This window comes from Eublepharis macularius, chromosome 8 (genome assembly GCF_028583425.1).
Source record: "Eublepharis macularius isolate TG4126 chromosome 8, MPM_Emac_v1.0, whole genome shotgun sequence".
NCBI lineage: Eukaryota > Metazoa > Chordata > Lepidosauria > Squamata > Eublepharidae > Eublepharis > Eublepharis macularius.
The window spans coordinates 124,795,918-124,817,677 of NC_072797.1; the positions used below are offsets into that span (position 1 = coordinate 124,795,918).

Below are 21,760 nucleotides of genomic sequence, written 5' to 3' on the forward strand. Positions count from 1 at the left end.
TGAGCAACTCCTGTTCAACTACTAACTAAGACAGCAATAGTCCTCTTCTTCTGTGTATGAAATGGTACTGGAGGCTGAATAATGTTCAAAAGAAACAGAACTTTATTGTACAGGCAGGGATGGAATAAAGGCAGTCAGGGAATAAAAGTAATGAGGTAAAACTTGCTGGTAGAATAGAATATTCTTTAAGTTTCAGGCAAAACAGTTTTCTATAAGCTTAATTTGTATGTTCTTAGTTCTTAATAGTGAGAGGTGTTTGGTTCAATACTTTGGTTTCAGTAACAATTGTTTCTTCACAAAGTTCCCTTTTTAAGCTCAGGTTTCCAGACATTAGTTCAACACAGTTCTCCCTTTACAACAGATCCAGGGTCCTCCTTAGAGCCAAACCTGTCTTTTAGACACTGGGCAGGAATTATTCTTCTACATCAAAGAAGACATACTCCTATCCTCTTGATTTGAATGGGCGTCTCCACTCACTGCCCACTCACTCTTGGCCAAAAACATACATCCAGTTCTATCTTGAAACACTGTAAACAGTTCCAACTTGTGCTGTCTTTGACATTTGGAATTTCTTTACTAGAATATTCCTCGAAACAAAGATGTTACAGTTAATGCAACTTATAACTTTTTCATCATTTCAGAAGGGTACCTGTCTGATCCTTCTTGTCACTCTCTCGGGAAAAGTTTGGTGTAGTGGTTAAGAGCATGGGACTCTAATCTGGAGAACCGGGTTTGATTCCCCACTCCTCCACTTGAAGACAGCTGGGTGACCTTGGGTCAGTCACATCTTCTAGGTGCTCTCTCAGCCCCACCCACTTCACAGGGTGTTTTGTTGTGGGGATAATAATAACATACTTGGTAAACCGCTCTGAGTGGGTGTTAAGTCGTCCTGAAGGGCGGTATATAAATTGAATGTTGTTGTTGTTAAAAAGGGGGGGAAGCTGCTTAATGGTAGAATCCTAAGCAGAGGTACGCCCTTCTAAGTCCATGACAAAAGTACCAGTTTGATTTTAACTCTGGAAAAGTATCCATGAAGTCCTCATTTTGGGAAAGCTGCTTGTTTTGCGGTGGTTATCATCTCTTAGAATGTGAACATTCATGGCTATCTTTTTACAGCAGCATAAACTCACCGTCTTTTTCTAAGTGTGGGACTCAATAAATTAGCATTGGGAGCACCCTGCTCTTGCCCCTAAAAAAGTGGTGCAAGAGTAACTGACTGTGTATTTGTGAGTGTATATATGTTTATTGAACTCTCTCTCTCTCTCTCTCTCTCAATAGATAGATAGATAGATAGATAGATAGATAGATAGATAGATAGATAGATAGATAGATAGATAGATAGATAGATAATTCAGTAAAACATATATAGTCACAAATACACAATGCTATAGGATAAACAAACTACTTCGTAAGTGGTGAAATTTTTGGCAGATGTTGGTAAGTTATCATGTAACTTACTAACAGCTGCCTAATTTTTAGGTTTTCCTCCAGTGGGATGAGGGTTTGCTGTTTATGATTTAGGTTGTAAAAACAGTAAGAAGTAAAATAAAATAAAGAACATATAAATACATAAATATTAATTTAATTTTAATTTAAGCCAGTTTGGTGTAGTGGTTAAGAGCACAGGATTCTAATCTGGAGAAATGGGTTTGATTCCCCACTCTTCCACTTGAAGCCAGCTGAGTGACCTTGGGTCAGACACAGCTTCTAGGAGCTCTCTCAGCCCCACCCACCCCACAGGGTGATTGTTGTTGTGGGGATAATAACATACTTTGTAACCCACTCTGAGTGGGTGTTAAGTCATCCTGAAGGGCGGTATATAACAACAACAACAACAACAACAACAACAACAACAACAACAACAACAACACTATTTATATACCACCCTTCAGGATGACTTAACACCCACTCAGAGTGGGTTACAAAGTATGTCATTATTATCCCCACAACAAAACACCCTGTGAGGTGGGTGGGGCTGAGAGAGCTCCGAGAAGCTGTGACTGACCCAAGGTTACCCAGATGGCTTCAAGTGGAAGAGTGGGGAATCAAACCTGGTTCTCCAGATTAGAGTCCCATGCTCTTAACCACTACTCCAAATTGGCTCTCCACACCAATTATAAATAAAACATTGTTGTTGTTATTGTTATTATTATTAATTTTAAATGTTGTTTTAATGTTGAAATGTTTTAATGTTTTGATGTTTGCTGCCTTGGGGAGCCTATTTGAATGGAGAGGCAGCAAAAAAATATTTTAAATAAAATAAAAAATCTCCTACCCTGCCTCCACAGAGCTCCAGGTAGTATATATAATTTATCGCTCTTCCATTTTATCCTCACAACAATCCTAAATTATAGATTGGGTTGAGAAAGAGTCTTGTTCATCCAGTGAGCTTTATATCTCTGTGTGAATTAGAACCTGGGACCCTCCACTCCAACTTCCATATCACATAACTGAACACAGATGCTGCCGAAATTTTCCACAAACAAGCTCGGGGTACGAGTTTGGCAATCCTCATCTTCAATGCAATGTGAGGACCTCAGTTGCCCGAATCCTGACATTCTGATGGTCCAGCTGAGCCAGAAATGTTTCCTCTCTGTCTTTTCCAAGATCTTCCCCACAAGTCCTTCCTCTCTCTTTTCCAATCTGCCTGCTGCTGCTGAGTATCAGGTTTAAGAGGCCCTAAAACATTACCAATATAAATTTGTTAGTTTAGTAAATTGTATTTGGAGGCCCCTCACAATCTGAGATCCTAAACTGTACTTTATTGAGCTTGTGCATAGATCTAGTTTGGTGTAGTGGTTAAGAGTACAGGACTCTAATCTGGAGAGCCAGGTTTGATTCCCCACTCCTCCACTTGAAGCCAGCTGAGTGACCTTGGGCTAGTCACGAGCTCTCTCAGCCCCACCCACCTCACAGGGTGTTTTGTTGTGGGGATAATAATAACATACTTTGTAAACCACTCGGAGTGGGTGTTAAGTCATCCTGAAGGGTGGTATATAAATCAAATGTTATTATTATCCACAGTTTGGTTGCTCCAGAATCCATCTCCTTTTAAGTAAGCTTAAAGGTAGTGACAGATCTCAGAAATTCAGTCAATGCTGATCTCTCAAACAGAAACCTCAGATTTCTCCTTTTCATCAGATCTCATCATTGCAATACAAATGGGAAAGTGCATCTTAGCCTCTCCTGTATCTTCAGTAGTATCCAGCTTGCCTGCCTTCCAGAGAGCACAACCCTACTTAGTTGTTAGTAGGAGGTGTATACCAAAAAAAGAAAAATTGGGTAATCTTAGTTTTTGGGATACTAAAAATATTTTGTATCCTTGAAGTCTGGGTCAGATTCTCTTACTGGGTTGGAGGATTCCAAATTTATCTGGCCATTATTCTATATGGGGAAAGCTATACAGGGGAATGGAACGAGGTCATTTTTCAAGCAAACTCCACCAGAGAATTTGCAGAGAACTTCTTCCTGTCCACTAGAACCTCCCCCCCCCAGCCCAGTTTCAGAAAGATTCAACTCCGGGATCTAATTCTATGGGCCCCTGAACAAACTACCCCCAGCCAGTTTCCATTGTTTCCTGTGGGAGAAACATTTCCAAGGCTTTCCAGGCAAAGGGAAACCTTAAGCAAAAGCAGCTCATGACCAAAAGCCAGTCCCAAAAGCAAGTTGTACTCCCATGCAAGCTAAACCAAGAAAGCACAATAGAACCAAAGGGGAGGAGGGTAACCAACGTCAAACCAGAGAATCCCAATGTCAAACCAGAGAACTCCAATGAAAAAGTAGAGAATCACAAAGTGAAGGAAGGGGGGAGGCATGAGGCGTGTCAGAGTCACAGAGTTAAGAGGTGGCCAGAGGCAGCTTGAAGGGCTCTTTTAGAGCTCTGGAAAGCATAGAGGGGAGGGATGGGAATCCACTCTGCCTGCTGTCTCTTGCCCCCACCAGCCTTGTGCTGCTCTCCTGTTGTGGTGCGGAGCTTGCCTCTGCTTTGCACCACTACTGCCTTCTCACTTGCTGCTGCTCTGCCTTTGCTGAGGATATCTACAACTGCCTGCGGCTCCCTGTGACTGAATACACCCATCCCAGCAGAGTTCAGCTCCCTGGATCCAATCTGGGATTCTCGAACTTGATCTGGCATAGCTGGATTATGCTGGATTGACATAAATCCAACTATTTAATAACAACAACAACAACATTCGATTTATATACCGCCCTTCAGGACAACTTAATGTCCACTCAGAGTGGTTTACAAAGTATGCCATTATAATCCCCACAACAAAACACCCTGTGAGGTGGGCGGGGCTGAGAGAGCTCCAGAGAGCCGTGACTAGCCCAAGGTCACCCAGCTGGCTTCAAGTGGAGGAGTGGGGAATCAAACCCGGCTCTCCAGATTAGAATCCCACACTCTTAATCACTACACCAAACTGGCTCCCAGTTTAGACAGATCATGAATACCAGATCACACACCCCTATTGTTTAGTCTCTATCTCTATTTCCCTCCAGTCTACAGCTCCCTGTCTTCCAGGAAGTACAAGCAAAATGTTTATCTTATGCTCTGTTTGCTGTGTGTACATTCTGTAACCTCTGTCTCCATCTCCATTCCAAAGCAGACTGGAGCAGAAAACAATAGCAAATAGGACACCTAGAAATAGCTCATTATCCTATCCTATCCTATCCTATCCTATCCTATCCTATCCTATCCTATCCTATCCTATCCTATCCTATCCTATCCTATCCTATCCTATCCTATCCTATCCTATCCTATCATTAAGCCAGTGATACAGTACAATGATTGGTGGAAATTGGAAGTGGTAGAAAATCCTAACAGCATGAATCTTCTTTGGCAGGAACTTCTGTTAACTCTTATGTTTGGAAGATACTTAGTTAGGTTATCTGATACTTTCTACTCCCTCTACCTTGTGCTGCCAGCTCAGAAGAACAGCGGACAGTGCAAGCCCCAGAAGACGCAATAGATATTTCCAAAGTTTTCCAAAGAATTGTAATGTTTAGCGATTCAATGTGTAATATTAAAAATACGAAAGAAAAAACGGTTCCGAGTCTCATTAGTTAATTTCTAGCTGCACATACTTACTGAGCAATTTGAGCAACTTTTTATGAATACATGGGCCGATTCCAGACGGCCCTCCCCATCCCGAAATATTGCGTTTTCTCGTGCGATATTTCGTGTTTTCCGCGGGACGACTCGGGATGGGGAGGGCCATCTGGAATCGGCTGTGGTAAACACTGCCCACAGTTTCACCTGTAAAGAAAATCTTTTCAAACGTTGTAGAAGAGAGAGCTGTTCCACAGGGTAAATGTTACCTCTCCCTCTGGGAGGGATATAATGTATTTGACATGTATTTTAATCTATGTATTAGGATCTTTTATGATTTTAAATTGTATATATGATGAAATATGTTTTTAAACTTGGTTGTGATCTGCCCTGAGCCTGCTGATGTGGGGAGGGTGGAATATAAATTAAAAATAAATAAATAAATAAATAAATAAATATGGCTGAGCAGATGTGTTTCAGAATGAGTAATGCTTAGCATTTATGTTCTTGCTTTCAGAGTATACAAAGCAAGTCACATACATTTACTCAGCTCATGAGGCTAACGGGGGGTCTTAGTTCATAGCTAGAGTGAGCTATGAACTGGACACTTTTTAGCTCTCACTCTTAACTGCTATAATATGGAATCATACCGTCATGAAGCTCTAATGCCTAAGGGTGCTGGGGTTTGTTTGTATAAACTCCATGTTATTTTCTATGAAGCCATGTGCTGAACTAACAGGGCATGGATCAGGAGGACCAAACTACGTGTAATATGAAGGCACAGATGAGGGAACTTAACCTTACACTGACTACTGAGAGTAGAACAGAGAGGCCCCCAAAATACAGGTGTTGGGCCATCCTGAGTAGAGATGGGCACGAACAGAAAAAAAAGAACGAATATGATGTTCATTGTTCATTGCCATCCATGAAATGGGACTCATGAACCATGAACATGGCCCTGTTTATGAACATGTTTGTGGTTGGCTGTTCATGGGGGCCAGCAGGCTCTCCTCCACCCATCATCCAAGTTCGGTCAAGATCCCTACTGCACCACTCCCAGAAACCTGACCTGAGCAGGCACCAGGAAATGTACCAATAATAAATAATAGCTTGGCCACAGAGCCTGGCAGCAGCCCTGGAACTTGAAGAGGTAGATCCCTATCCCACCACAAAAAAAGAAAATTCAAGCTCCAATGCACTCTATCAAAATGCCAACAGCAACTGTCTCTCCACTGTCTGCAAAGTCAGAGCTGGGAGCCCCCCTCCCCCTGCTCTTTGCTCCCTTGTTGTAACAAATTTGGAGCTCCACACTTGAAAGGAAGACCTGCCTATCAAGCTAAATTGGGCTTAGATTCGGGTTTCCAGGGCAACAGCAGGAGTTCAGACAGAGTTCAGACAATCCCTGCCTAAGTTGCCAAGGGAATTGATTGCAGGTGCCAGACTGTCTGTCTTGATGAACAGCAATGAACAGCAACGAACAAGGCTTGCAAGGACCACCTGTTCGTTTAGAATGGGGCCTCATGGCTTGTTTGCAAACAGCAGATTTGGCTGTTTGTGCCCATCTCTAATCCTGAGCTCCAGGTATGGTTCTTCCTGGCATTTTTATTGCATGCCAAATAGAGCATGCAACCGGAGATGTGTGAATTCTGTGCTAAAAATACTAAAATTCTGTAACTAGAAATCTGAATTCTGCAAGAAGAAAACGTGAATCTGATGATGACTGGCATGAATGCTGCAAGTTCATAGGATTTTGCATAATGTATTCTGCCTAAATTAATCATGGTAATGGGTTAGGCACTACATGCTGTGAATCTGCAGGAGTTTGGGGATCCTGTTTGCCACCCATGGCTTGCTGCTGCCCAGTACTGAAAGAAAGGTGGAGAATGGACAAGGGGGAAACACTCCAGCAGGCCCTCTCTCTCTCTCTCTCTGTGTAAAGTGCCATCAAGTCACAGCCAATTTATGCTGCCCCAGTATGATTTTCAAGGCAAGAGACATTCAGAGGTGGCTTGCCATTACCTGCCTCTGCATAGGAATGCTAGACTTCCTTGGTTACGTTTCAGCCAAGTTGCAACCAGGTCTGACTCAGCTTCCAAGATCTGATGAGACTGGGCTCACCTGGCCATCCAGGTAAGGGCTCATGACCCTTAGCCACTGCCATTATCATCATCGTCATCATCCCAGCAGAGTGAACCTTCCAGGTGTTACCATTTGTGGAATGGGTCAGTGATATGCAAGCCAGATTTTCTGGGGCATAACGAGGATTTGAAAAACAGTTTCTGGAACAGCTTCTCATTGGGATGAAAATTAAGAATGAAGTTAATTTTAAAATTTCAGTTAATCATTTGTGAAGTTGCAAGAATTTGGAACCTTTAATTAAAGTCAGCTTGAATGTTGTATTCACTTTTTCTGGTAGGGATTTTGGATTCAGGACCGTAGTCATTAGCAGTTCTTGGCTTAGAAACTTTTAGCTATCTTGTAATATTTGTTCATTGCGTATGAAACATTCTGAATCTCTTTGATTTCTGCAATCTGAATATAGATTGTGTGTATATTGTATGTGTATTGTATGCCCCCTGCTTGGCCCTGGCTGTTGTATGGGGAGCGAGAGCAGGGCGAAGATGATTGAAAGGGTGCTGGGGTTTGGTTGTATAAATTCCATGTTATTTTCTATGAAGCCATGTTGTGCTATTCAAGCATGGAGCAGGAAAATTGTACCTTGCTTTGGTTGTCAAAATTTCTTGAAAACAACTATGCCTGCAAACAACAATCACCACCTGAATTTATATAGTACTAGCTTGATACCCGTGCTTCACTATGGTATTTAATTACTTTAAATCCAGTTATAACCCTTATGTATCCCAATAGCAACTGCATACTGTTTAGAATGTGGAGGGGGTGGGGGGGTGAGGACCAATCAGGCCGCATATGCAAATGGCCTTGAAAGGCTGGCCCAATCAGGGAAGAGTGACTGAGCTGGCAGTGGGCAGGGATGCAAGCAGGCAGCAGCCTGCCAACCACACAGGGAAGCTGTATCCCTTTGGGAAAACCTGTTTCCCCTTTTTACCCCCTTAGGGGGCAAAATTCTTAAAATCCGTTCTTAGTGTGTGTTTACATCATGAAAGGAATGTTCTCCCCAAATTTTATGTTTCTAGGTCCAGAGGTTTGGGCTGGGCATTGATGAGTCAGTCAGGACACTTGTCTTTATATATATAAACTAGCCTGATACCCATGCTTTGCTACGGTATTTAACTACTTTAAATCCAGTTAGAATACTTATGGGTATGTAACATGTTTCTAGGTCCAGGGGTTTGGGCTGGGTGTTGATGAGTCAGTCAGGACACTTATCTTTATATATTTAGATTTCCAACATTTGTGGTTGTGTAGAAAGCACTTTTCTATACACAGTCACAGACAGGGCTTTTTTTCTGAGAAAAGAGGTGGTGGAATTGTCAAGAGGAAATGAGGGAGAAACACATGAGCCCTTTTACAAAATGGCCATTTCCTCCAGGGGAACTGATCTCTGTCTGGAGATTGGGGGGGGGGAGGGCACCACACATGAGAGGTGCCAGAACTCTGTTCCACTGTGTTCCCGCTGAGAAAAAGCCCTGGTCACAGAAATCCAGCATTATTAAACCCCATATATTGCACAAGTTTCCTAAGGGCTACAGAGGGAGCCCTTGACAAAGATGAGATTTGAAGCAGCACCTTTCAGGAACAAAGTTTATTCTCTTTAGCCGCTGCACGACTGTAGCTCTCATGTAATTAATTAATCTCAGTAAGCTTTTCCAGGCTGCTTTCTGACAGTTCCTATTGCTCTCAAGATGACTGTACTGAAAAGCCTTTCTCCCCGTCAAAAAATGACAGGATATATTTCAGAGGATCCTACACACTCCGGTAATTGAGAAAGTAAATTTGGGGACTTGATCGTCACATCGGGTCAGCAACTTAATTCTCTTAGACTCTCACCCAAATCCATCCAACAATTTGGGAAGGGTCCAATTGGCTCTGGTGCACTCTGGCTCGCTTTTCTTGCATTGCTGTTTTCTTTTGATTAAAAGACTCTCTGCTTGGCCAATATTTCTTAGGAACAAATGTCTGTTTTTTATGAAGGCTTCAGCGTAGGAGGAAGATAGGCAGTTCTTGAGAGGTGCTTGGATTTCTTTCTTGGCAGCAGCTGAAAAGGTTTTGAAGGCACCCCAAGATAAATTAATTAAGGGCATGATTGGCGGCGGCGGCGGGGGGAGCTAGATATGCTGTCCTGGATTTCAGTGTTGGCAGACAAGAGCATGACAACTGTACATCTTTATAACTGTGCACTCTTCATGTAGCACTAAAACATGCTGAAGAAAACGGGAGGGGAAGCATTAGACATAGACAAGCTGCTTTCTCATTGGAAAAGCCTTATCTCATTATGAAGCACTTCTGTCTTCTAGATTTGTATTATTTCAAATCCACTTGATAGCTATTTATCTACTCCTGGAATAAAGTCTGAGTAGAAAATAGGAAATTATGCAAACTTCAGCTGCAGCTCTGGTATGATCAGGCTGGTTTGCAGTAGCCAGGGCTTTTTTTCAGCTGGAATGCGGTGGAACAGAGTTCCGGAACCTCTTGAAAATGGTCACATGGCTGGTGGCTCTGCCCCCTGATCTCCAGACAGAGGGGAGTTTAGATTGTCCTCTGCGCCACTTGGCGGCACAGAGGGCAATCTAAACTCCCCTTTGTCTGGAGATCAGGAGGCGGGACCACCAGCCATGTGATCATTTTCTCCAAGGGCAACCCACTGAGTTCCACCACCTCTTTTCCCAGAAAAAAAGCCCGGGCAGTAGCAATGCAAATCACATAGTCCCATTTATTTATTTACCGGGTACATTTTTGCCCTGTGCTTGGTGCAGCACACGTGGTTTGCTTTTCTTGTCTAGTTTATCCCTGTGAAGTAGATTAGGCTGAAAGTGAGAGCAGCTCAAAGTTACACAGCGAGTTGCATGGTAGGCAGGCCGCTAGGCAATGTAGCACATCTCAGAAGTTTCCAGGCATTTGCTTTACCGCATGGGGCCAATCTGGTGCGAACTGGTCACTCTATGAATGGATATGTTGAAACAGAAATCTTGTGCTTCTGTTCAAGAACACCTCAAAGTCGCTTTATTATAATTTAAAGTACAACACAAAGATCACGTCCAGGCTTATCATTTCTTCGGTTGGGGCGGAGATCCCCCGCTGCAAGTGGCTGCTTCCCACTGCAGCTCAACTGGCTGGTACGGGGAGGAACGGCTGGAAATGGGAGGGATGTCAGCAGCATTTAGCCACACTGATGTCACTTCTTGTCACTTCATGTCAGGGTGTCGCTAGGGGAAGCCCTGTTAAATCCCGGAGTTCTGCCGAAATATCAGTGTCTCTAGCATTCCCCAGCAATGTGCTGATATCACTTTCGAGTGCATAGAAATGGCATCGGTGCATTGCCAAAGACGTAATGATATTGCTGATGAGCTCCCCATTACCCAGTAAGTCCCCCCCCCATCCTTCACTGGCAGCCGGGGGGGGCACTTACCTGGCACCCTAATCGCAGCTGAACAATAATTCCTCCCCACAAAAGCCAAAGGACCAAACTTTTACACTGAAACATGAAATTAGATTATAAAATGGATTTCAAGCCAGCGGTGTGCATAAAATCGAAGGATTTCATATTATTTATGTATTTGTACCACACTGTTCACCCCAATGAGGACTCAAAGAAGTTTACAGTCTTGTTTTCCCCTTCTCCATTTTATCTTCACAACAACGTTCCTGTAAGGCTGGTTAGATTGAAAGGAAGCAGAGGTCCATGGCCAACTAGAGATCTGAACCTGGGTCTCCCAGAACCTAGTCTGAAACTTAAACTACTACACCACACCAGTTTTAGATGCTTATAGTTAGTGGCATATTTACATGCACCAGTGATTTAGGTGAAAATTGCTATCCACCTTTACAACAAGAAAGTGAGGATAAAGAGGTGATCAACTAAGAAATGTCGGTGGGAAACAAATCTTAGCGGCTATGATTTCATGAGCAGGAAATCTGCTTCCTTGATTGCACAGTTCAAGACCTAGCTGTCATCTTTCTTACGGACAGAGCTTTTCTGAGCCTTTTAAAATATTATTTATTTATGTCATTTATAGTCTGCCTTTCCCATTGAGACTCCAAGTGGATTACACCGTGTGAGATTAGTACAGTCAATATCAAGAGCATTTCCATAAATAATGCTGTAGGGTAAATAGATACAAGTTTACAAAGACAGAGCATTAGCAGGAATCTAATACAACATAGTGGTGAAGTTTATGGCTCCTAATAGAGGTGGGCATAGACCAGGAAAATGCCATGGACTGCCGGCCTGTGGTCCATTGATTTTCACGGACCACAGACCATGAACTTTTCATGGACCAGCCCTGTTCATGGACCAGTTCATTTGTCCATGGTCCATCACTTCCGGGGGCCCTAGGACTGCCCCCTTCACACTCAGAGATGCCAAACTCACAGCAAGACTTCAGAAGGCTCTCCTCCAGCCACCCTCCAAGTTTGGCCAAGATTGCATTTCAGCCGTCCGAGTTATAGACCCCCAAAGCGACCACCCCCAGGAAACGTCCAGTAGATAATAGGAGTCGCAAATGTCAATTGACTTGTATTGGCTTGCAGCACCAAAAAGTTGCAATGAAGCAAAATCAAACAGAAAAAGGCGAGGGAAGAGCCCCCTTACTCACCACACAGAAACCTTCCCAGCCATTGCCTAGGGAATTAATTCTTGCTCCTTGCTTGCATAGAGCTGAATGGGAGCTCTCTGGTTGGCAGGCAGAGCTGCCTATCCAGGTTTTGAGGGCTAAGATTGGTGTTCCCATGGCTGCAGAATGTCCAGCCCTCTGTTACCTAGGGAATTAATTCTTCCTCTTTGCTCGCATAGAGCAGAATGGGAGCTCTCTGACAGAGCTGCCTGTCAAGTTTTTAAAGGTTGCAGAAAGTTTGTGGACGTCCCCTTCATTGCCTAGGGAACTGATAGATCAGAGCCAGGATATCTGGACTCATGGACTATGGACCAATGGATTGGCCCAAATGGACCAAAGTTCGTGAAAAAAGTGAGTCCCACAAACTGTGTGTTGTGAATCATGAACCAGGCTGGACTGTGTCAAAATTAGGTTCATTTTCCGGACCGTGCCCACCTCTAGTTCCTAACTCATTAGCAAAACATCTAAGATCCCCTCCCTACAATACAGACCTTCTATCTGAGCAAAAAGTCCTTTTGAACAATTTGGTTTTGCATCGTTTGTGAAAAGCCAGGAGAGTGGGGGCTCTTCTGACCTCCTCAGGCAGGCTGTTCCACAGGGTAGGGGCCTGTGGCTTTATAGTAGGCCGAAACAAACAGGTGAAGTTTTTCAGGCATGGAGCTGACCTCTCCTCTTGATCACCTCTTGATGTCTGCCTGCTCAGCTGCAGAGAAAGGCAAAGAGTCTCTGCAAGTTAGCAAGGGATAACCCTGCAACTGATGGGTTTCTTGCATTGCTGAACACCCTAGGCCCCTCTAGTATTCTGACTGACGAGTTCCTCCACTGCCACCACACTCTTTATTGTACATTTTGATAGAAAGGCTGACATTTATGTTTACATCTGATCTTCATCTTTCTGCACGGGCTCATTTCTCGAGGGCATCGATATACTCTGGCAACAGGCACTTTGGATGGCAAAGTTTTTAATCTCCTTTTCAGAGCAGAAAGTCTGTTTAATATTTCAGGACAGGCTGTCGGCTTGCTTGAGAGCTCGTGTGGGATTTTATTTCTGTGTCAGACCTGCCATCTGCCAGCTCCAAATCATACTTGTCTTCCACCACCTTGAAAAGGTTAGCATTCTTTAAAAGGAAAAAAAAAGGGCCTTTAAAACCAAATAGTTGCATATTCACGGGGGTGCTTTTGCCTTGGAGATCGCAGAGAAGGCAGTGTTCATGAATGTATTTGATATGTTTGACTTTCCTTTTTCACTGTACTTGTTTCAAACTGAAGTGTGTAGTTAGATGTTCAGCCGCCATGTGTCTATCGTTTCCCCATAATCTCTTTTAAAGTTCTAGAGGATAATTCGCTGGGACAATGGCAGATACATTTGTTTATTTACATTTCTGCCACAGTCCCATAAAAAAATTTTATGGCAGGTGGTTAAATTTTACCTCCAGGGCACCCAATGAAGTCTGATGGTCAATAGACTCAGTACAGACAGAAGGCAGTAATTTTTTACTGAATGAGTCATCAGTTTTATTACTCATTGTAGAATTCATTACCAGTGGATGTAAAGCAAAGATGGCTTTGAAAGGGGATTAGACGGATTCATGGAGGATTCATGGATGCATCAATAGCTACTGGCTGTGCTGACTAAAGGGAGCCTCGAAATCCAGAGGCAGTAAGTCTCTGAATGTCAGTGCCAGGAGGCAACATTAGGAGAATGGGGCTGGATTGGAACCTCTGGATTGGAACATTCCTGAAGACTTGAGAGTGAAATAGAGTCCATCCTCGGAAGCTGTCATTTTCTCCAGGGGAACTGATCACTGTACACCCCAGAAGTGTACAAAGGTTATTAAGTGGGTGTTAAGTGACAAAGGGTAGCTCTAGGATTGCTGGAAACTCTATAGTAAAACTGACCATATGATATAACTGATATCAGAGGGCAATAGGTAGGGACAGTTAACAGTCCCCCAGTGGGAGTGGGGGATTCACTGCTCCCAGCCTTCACACCCCCGTCACCATCCACCCTTTGCTGATGGAGGAATGGGTCCAGAAGCTCCGGAGTGTGCATGGGATAAGTCCCTGTCACGGCCCGTCATCCCCCAGGTGGGGTTCCAGGGCTTGCCAGTGGAAAGCTTCCCACTAGGCTTGCCAGTTTGGTGTAGTGGTTAAGAGTGGCAGGACTGTAATGTGGAGAACTGGGTTTGATTCCCCATTCCTCCACTTGAAGCCACCTGGGTTATAGCTTTCTCAGAGCTCTCTCAGCCCCACCTACCTCACAGGGTGATTGTCATGAGGATAATAATAACACACTTTGTAAACTACTCTGAGTGGACTTTAAGTTGTCCTGAAGGGTGGTATATAAATCGAATGTTGTTGTTGTTGTTGTTACAATGACTGATCCCCTGGCCAGGGCATGGGATCCCCTGCCACTGACCAGGGCTTTCTTCTGCCACTCAACTGGCTGGCAGGGGGAAATACAGCAGGAATGGGGGGAGGAATGTCTTATGTCCCGATGTGCTAATATCATTTCAGTCGCTGGGGGACACCATAATGTTCTAGCATTTCAGGATACTATGTAGTTTAAGCACAGAGTTTCTCTCAAAGGCTGGAGCATTGCCACCATCTGCCAGTTACATACTGACCATTTCTGGGCAGATAGGGAGAGATGTCAGCGCATTGCTGGTGAAGTAATGGCTTTGCTGGTGAGCACCTCCGCAGCCCAATAAGTCCCCTACCTCTCACTTGTTGCCAAGGGGGATCTGGTAACCATACCACCCACCACAGTGGGAGGTCTGGCAATCCTAGAGATGGGCAAAAACAGGAAAAAAACCGAACATGATGTTCGTTGTTTGTTGCCATCCACAAACAGGGACTCATGAACAACCACGAACATGGCCCTGTTCACGAACATGTTCGTGGATGGCTGTTTGTGGGGGCCCGCAGGCTCTCCTCGAGCCATCATCTAAGTTTGGTCAAGATCCCTACTGCACTTGAAGAGGCAGGTCCCTATCCCAAAGAAAATTCAAGCTCCAATGCACTCTCTCTATCAAAATGCCAACAGCAACTGTCTCTCCACTGTCTGCAAAGTCAGAGCTGGGAGCCTCCCTCCGCCCTGCTCTTTGCTCCTTGTAACAAATTTGGAGCTCCACACTTGAAAGGAAGACCTGCCTATCAAGCTAAATTGGGCTTAGATTGGGGTTTCCAGGGCAACAGCAGGAGTTCAGAAAGAGTTCAGACAATCCCTTCCTGAGTTGCTAAGGGAATTGATTGCACGTGCCAGACTGTCTGGCTTGACAAACAGCAATGAACAGCAACGAACCAGGCTGTCGGTAATCCCATCACATTGTTAAGTCGTTTTTTTTTAACCTTGTTATCATGGGTGGCCAGGGAGATGTGTACACTAGACACATATCCATGTGAATGGGACTCACTTCCCAACTTGGCTTTAATTAACACTAAAATAGCCTGAACTGTCTTCCTTCTACCACTGCCTACTCCAGTATTAGATAGCTCAGAATCTATACTCAGCTAAAGGAACACCTCAGATTTGAACACTGACCTATGCAAACAGCTATAAGGGTTCAGCCGACAAAGGGGCAAAGCTTTCCTACAAATTCTGAAGGAAAATTGAGAATATGGGTAGAGCAGAGGCAGAGACTTAGGTAGAGGTAATATGTCTGGAGTTTGCTTGAAGGGCAAGAGCTTTAGACATCTTAATCACTGCCTAGTGCTATATTTCTGATCTGAATGGGATCCCAGGACAAAATACCTGGAGGTAAAGTTATGTTTAAGATTTGGATGAAAGCCAACATTTTGTACAACCCTTTCTCTTAAGAGTCTGTATTCCTACTTTTCTACATTGTGGTTTGTTCGACATTCAGTTCCAGTTTGCTTCTCGTTGGGTCAGTACTTCAAACATTTCCTTCACGGTCAAAGCTTCTTACCTGGGCCACTAATATTTTTGTTGTGCTTAGAGAGACTATGTATGTTATAACAGAGACAAAAGGAAGTAAAACTGAAAGGGGTGAACATAAAATAGGAAGGTAAGTAGGGGCATGTATGTGGAAGAGGAGAGATGTGGTGTCTGTTGTGGAGGGGGGGAGGAAATAGTGTGAGGCAGGGCATATGGGGGGAAATGAGATCAACTTTACAAGTCTTTGCAGGTATCCTGCATGCTCATGTCGATATAGTACAAGGCAAGGTGAGTCCATAACTTAATAAGTAAAGACCAGAGGGCATAATCAAATTAAATTATTTAATTCCAGAGGTGTGGAACACGGGGAAGAATGAAAAGTAAAGGAATGGAAGGGGGGCAACAACAATTCTCTTTTGCTTATGGCCAATTAGATGCTATACTGGGGGAAAAATCTGAACATACATAAGTTTCCTTATAATGTGTCAGCCAATTGGTCTATCAAAATCATCTCTGACTAACAGCAGCCCTTCTGGCTCTTTGGCAGGGGTCTTTCACATCAGCTGTTTTTAAAAAAACTGCAAGTGCTGAGGATAGAAGCTGTAACATCCTGGAAGGAAAGCAGGTGCTTTATCACTGTGCCACAGCCCTTCCCCAGAGTATCCTGAATATAGGCTGTCTATATGACCCTGAATACCCTGACCTGGTGTAAGTAGTTTGCCCTGGCCTCTGCCATATTTGATACAGGCCTATGATATAAAATCATAGGGCCCCTGGATTAAATGCAGCTTGATCTGCATCAAGGGGAATTCTAGCCAGCTGGGCAACAGTGTTGCTAAGACTCGCCTGGGAGATCAGATAAGACAGGGTCTCGTTGTATCACCCCACTTAGCACATTCCAATACCCTCCACCCTAAGATCGAGGATCAATCAATCAGCACTGATAAGTTTATAATTTGTTCATGGGAAGATGCCCTCCCTATCTAAATTCATCAGCTCAGCTCCGGGGAGATTCATTAGCAAATTGTCTCTTTGTTAGGCAACAGGAGAGACTTTTGTATCTCCTTTCTCTCACACACACTCACACTCACACGGCTTTTAGGGTCTTTATTCCAATGGCTGAGGGGGATCTCCAGCCTCAGGACACGTTTTGCCCTATAAGAACCACAGCTATTGCCTCTTTCAAATCATGCATGCCTCCTGGATCCAAGTGCTGTTTTCTTAGGGTCACTTTCCCTAAGACTCTCTCTCTCTTTTGGCTGAGAATGCTGGACATTTGAAGCTCTTCCTCTGGAGATAGGTAATTATTGCCCTGAAATCCATCAGATCTATTTCACCTTCACCCGTTTTTCCTTGGCATCTTGTGCGTTTGTGAACAATTTATTGTGTGTGTATGTGAATTTCCCCCTTTTAATAAAAATATTCTTTCACTCAAAGATCACAGGTCTCATTTGCCTCCTTGGGGAAGGGGCCTTGTAAATAGCAGTGGAGACATCCCATTGTTATCCCTCTTGCATAGCCTTTGTCCTTGCTGCTAATCTCCTCCCCACTTACTTGCAAGGAGGCCCATTCCCAGTAACACTAGATAGCTCAGGCAAGCCCAGGCTCATCAGATCTCAGAAGCTAAGCAGGGTCGGCCCTGGTTAGTAGTTGGATGGGAAACCTCCAGTGAAGATGAGGGTGGCAGAGGCAGACAATGGCAAACCACATCAGTTAGTCTCTTGCTATGAAAACCCCACCAGGGGTTGCCATGTCAACTATGACTTGAGAGCCCTCTTTACCACATGTGACCCTGAATACACAACTCTGCCCTTTAGGAGGCAACATCAGGGTAAGGCCTCGTCCTCTGTGCCCTGTTTTTTTGCCTTCTGGTGCAACAGGATGCTTGACTAGATTCAGCAGGGCTCTTTTTATGTTCTGGGTGAGTCAAACCATTGGTCTGACAAGGGCTGAATTGTCTACTCTGATAGTCAGTGACTCTGTAGAGTGTCAAGATGCAGTCTTTCATGTCACTTACCACCTGGTCCTTTTAACTGGAGATGCCAAAAATTGAATCTGGAACCTTCTACATTGCAAAGCAGATATTCCACCATTGAACCACAGCTCTCACCTTAAATTTAAAAGCAGGTCCAAAGGCTTACAAGCTATGAATACAGTCAACCTAGATTTATGTGTCTGATCCGCTCTCTGGCCTTGTAACCAATCTGGAACAGAAGTGAGCCTACTCGGTTGCCACAAATACAAAAAAGAAGTCTTCTCTCCCATCAAGATCAATAAGATGTACAAATACTTAACTGCGGCAGGACTGCGCCTTCATTTCCTAAGTGGCAATCTATACTTTCAGTGAACTCATTGCATAATTACGCCTGCAAAAGAGCAGCAATGGATGGGATGTAGATCTCCCAGGGGTGTTTATTTGTCTTATGCGCTATTCTTTTAGCTATGTCTCGCTTTCTTCTCCTGAACAAATTCAACCACAAATACAGCAAGGCAGGAGCTAACCACGCACAAAGAAGAGAGGAAGTATTTGTCATAACCAATTAAGGAGAGGACGAGAGTCACCCAGAGGCTTTCCAGTTAATTAAACACATCTGAAAAAAAGAGAAGCCCATTAATTTGATAGGAGTTGGTCTGGATATCCATGGAAGTCACTGCTGCTTCATTGCTAAGACTGTCAAGCCTCTAACAATTATTAATGTCATCTGCACCCTCACATCTGCTTTTCAGCTGGAATGATGAAGCAATGTTCTAGATTCTCAGCTGGGCTAGAAGGCACATCAGGGCCATTCTGGGAAGGCCCAGGTTTGTAGAAAGATCACTTCTCTGGCTTGAGCCTCCCTCTCATATGATTCATCCAATGTAATCTTATTAGTTGTTATTTCTGAAATGTCAAAAAAAGATTATATCACGATAAGGACTTGCGGGATGGGGCAACTCACTCAGGACTCTTGGAGCTGTGGTGTAGCAGTTAGTGTCAGATTATGATTGGGAAGATCCAGGTTTAAATCCCCACTCTGCTACCCACAAAGCTTCCAGGGCAGAGTAGAGATTCAAACCCAGGTCTCCCAGATCCTACTAGAAAACTCTAACTACTGCATCACACTAGTCTTTGACTGGGGGCTGCTGTTGAACAGTAGTGAGCAGGCAGTTCTGGGTGAGTCACGGAAGATGTGTGGCAGCAAGTTGCCCTCAAAGGCCAAACAGCACAAGAAAGGGTCCTGTCCCCTTTACTGACAGAAACCAAGGCTTGAATGCAGGCAATGTTGTTGCAGTTTGCCGACACCTTTGCAAGCTCCCACAACAGCACAGTGGATCACTTATTATCCCCACTCTGCTACCCATAAAGCTTCCATGGCAGAGTAGAGATTCAAACCCAGGTCTCCAAGATCCTACTAGAATACTTTAACTGATGTATCACACTAGTTTTTTGACTGGTGGCTGCTGTTGAACAGTAGTGAGCAGGTAGTTCTTGGTGTGTCATGGAAAATGTGTGATAGCAAGTTGCTCTCGAAGGCCAAAACAGCACAAGAAAGGGTCCTGTCCCCTTTACTGGCAGAAACCAAGGCTTAAATGCAGGCAATACTGTTATGGTTGCCTAGCAACCTCCACAATGGCTATCCAAAGCAATAGGCACTGCTTCTATTAATTTGTTTTCTTTTCACCCTCAATGTATTATTTTTTAGATTTCATATTTTTTTTGCAAACCTGGGCCTCTTAATGAATGATGGGGAAGTTCTATCTGCAAGGATTCATCTTTCCTCCCCACTAAGCTATATTTTTTTACTGTCGATCAATCCCTTGCAGTTTGCCTACACCTTTGCAAGCTCCCACAATAGCACTGCGGATCGCTTATTATCATCCTCATAGCAACACTGTTTGACAGCTTGGAATTTTTGCTTCCAGCTCTTTGATGACAAACTCCCCTCAAGTGGTGAGCTCTTTAATTTTTTTCTGGGTCTCGTACAAAAGCTGCCTTCAGCTGAGTTGGAAATTAGTCTGCTTCTTTGGGGTACTCCTTTCTGAGATGCAGCAGCCAGACATTTGAGGAAGTGGTTGAGTAGGGCCTGCAAGGATTCATCTTTGATGGCTCATTCACACACATGCAAACCACTCATTCTTCAAGTGATGAATTTGTGGATGAAAGAAATACGAAGCGTGACAACTTATGGATTCTTTACTGCTGTTATCTCATATTTTTATCCTGGCCTTTCTTACAAGAAGCACAAGGCAGTGTATATAGTGCTCTGCTCTCTCATTACACCTTGTAAGAGAAAGATCCAAAAGTTGAATACATCAGTTCTCCAAAGAGTCCAGTAGCACCTTAAAGACTAACCAACTTGTAGCATAAGCTATCGAGAACCACAGCTCTCTTCATCAGATGCATTTGACGAAGAGAGCTGTGGTTCTCGAAAGCTTATGCTATGATAAAGTTGGTTAGTCTTCAAAATGCTACTGGACTCTTTACTATTTTGCAACTACTGACTAACACGGCTAACTCCTCTGGATCAATATACCACAACAGCATTCCTTACCTTAGGATCGTGTATTCCAGACAGCTCTTCATAGATTTTCTCTCCCACCATGACAGCAGCCAAATTAGCCGTATATGTCGACAGGCAAAATAAACAAAATATGGCCCAGAGGTTCATTAGAAACCTTCCAGTCCAGCACTTGGGGGGTTTGATGGCAGCTGTTCTACCAAACAAGATGGCGTAACAGACATTCAAGGCAGAAGAGAAAGAGAACACTTTATTCCTGTTCCTTCCCTTTGGGGTCATCCCAAAAGGGCTTTTCCATTCGTACAGGGTGAGGAAGATGGCGGTGATGTGGAGAGCCACGAATATCCCCAGCCACATGGTCCAGTGCAGGGGCCACATAAAGGCTCCAATAGGAGCTGCCGTGTCTTTGGTTCTCACCAGGATGCCCAAACTGGTGGAAAAAAACGGGCTGGTGAAATCAATTACTTGGCTACGGGCGGTGTTGATGCTGAATGATGTCACAGCCATGTGGGCGGTCCCAGCTAAGAGGTCCCCCACCAGCCCCGTCCACTGGCCGTTTTTCCAGGCCCCGTATTTCCCATCCCCCACAATGTACAGGTCAAAATCAAAGTTCATATCTTCAGCCAACTTTTCCAATAGATCTATACAATAGCCATAGCAGCATTTTTTTAACTCAGAGGGCACCGTGTCATTGCCTCCTTGGAGGCTTTCAAAGAGAGTATCCAGCACTGCTGAATTATTGGTCAAAGGATCCAAGCAGAGCTGCCCTGCCGGGCACAATCCTTCATCATCCACATTCCGTGTGAACACAAAGGGGTGTTCAATGAGGGTCACCACCCTCAGGTGTAGCCTAGTAGGGTGCTGGTTGTGATTCTTGTGCCTCTGGGCCTGTTCTGGCCAGATCCCATAGTCCATTATGATCTTCCCTTCTTGCCAGCTCCCCAGACGAGTCCACATTGGATTCCCGACAGGATCATGCTGTAGATTCCAAATGAAGAAGTTGTTTTCAGAACTGATGATGGAGGAGCCTCTCACTTTAATGTGCCCGCTCAGCCCATAAAAGGTGGTGTTGGCTAAAAATCTGGAGGGCAAAAGAAAGAAGGCTTAGCTAACAACAGCAGCAACAACAATAACAATATTTATATACCGAGCTTCAGAACAACTTAACGCCCACTCAGAGTGGTTTACAAAGTGAGTTATTTGGCTTTACCCAAAGGCACTCCTGCTGCTCTGATGAGAGCCAAAACAGGACTCCCTTCCCTTAGGGCGCGGGCACACCGTGCAGTTTTAAAGTACTGGAAAAGGATCAAATTTACCAGTTCTGACTCCCTAAGCTGCCAATCAGCAAATTTATTACTATCTAAAGACCCCACACGCCCTGGCTTTCTTTCCACCATTTGCCAAAAGTATACCATCCCTGACGACCTGTTAGGAGTCTCAGCCAACAACTCCCCACTTAGGGAGTGGATTTACAAGTCAGATGCAGTGACGGACCGGCTATCGATATTAAAATCCAAGGCAGCTCCTTGGTATGAATTAATTAAATTTGATCATTTAAAAT

General features: G+C 44.1%; 1 protein-coding gene across 1 annotated transcript in view; it reads right to left on the bottom strand.

Annotated features, from left to right (window-relative positions):
* GRIN3A (glutamate ionotropic receptor NMDA type subunit 3A) overlaps nucleotides 1-21,760 on the bottom strand; it is a 173,749-nt gene that overhangs the window by 64,233 nt on the left and 87,756 nt on the right. Inside the window, exon 3 of the mRNA XM_054987645.1 lies at nucleotides 20,233-21,280. Coding sequence (XP_054843620.1) covers nucleotides 20,233-21,280 — 1,048 coding nt within the window. The remainder of the gene's footprint in view (nucleotides 1-20,232; nucleotides 21,281-21,760) is intronic.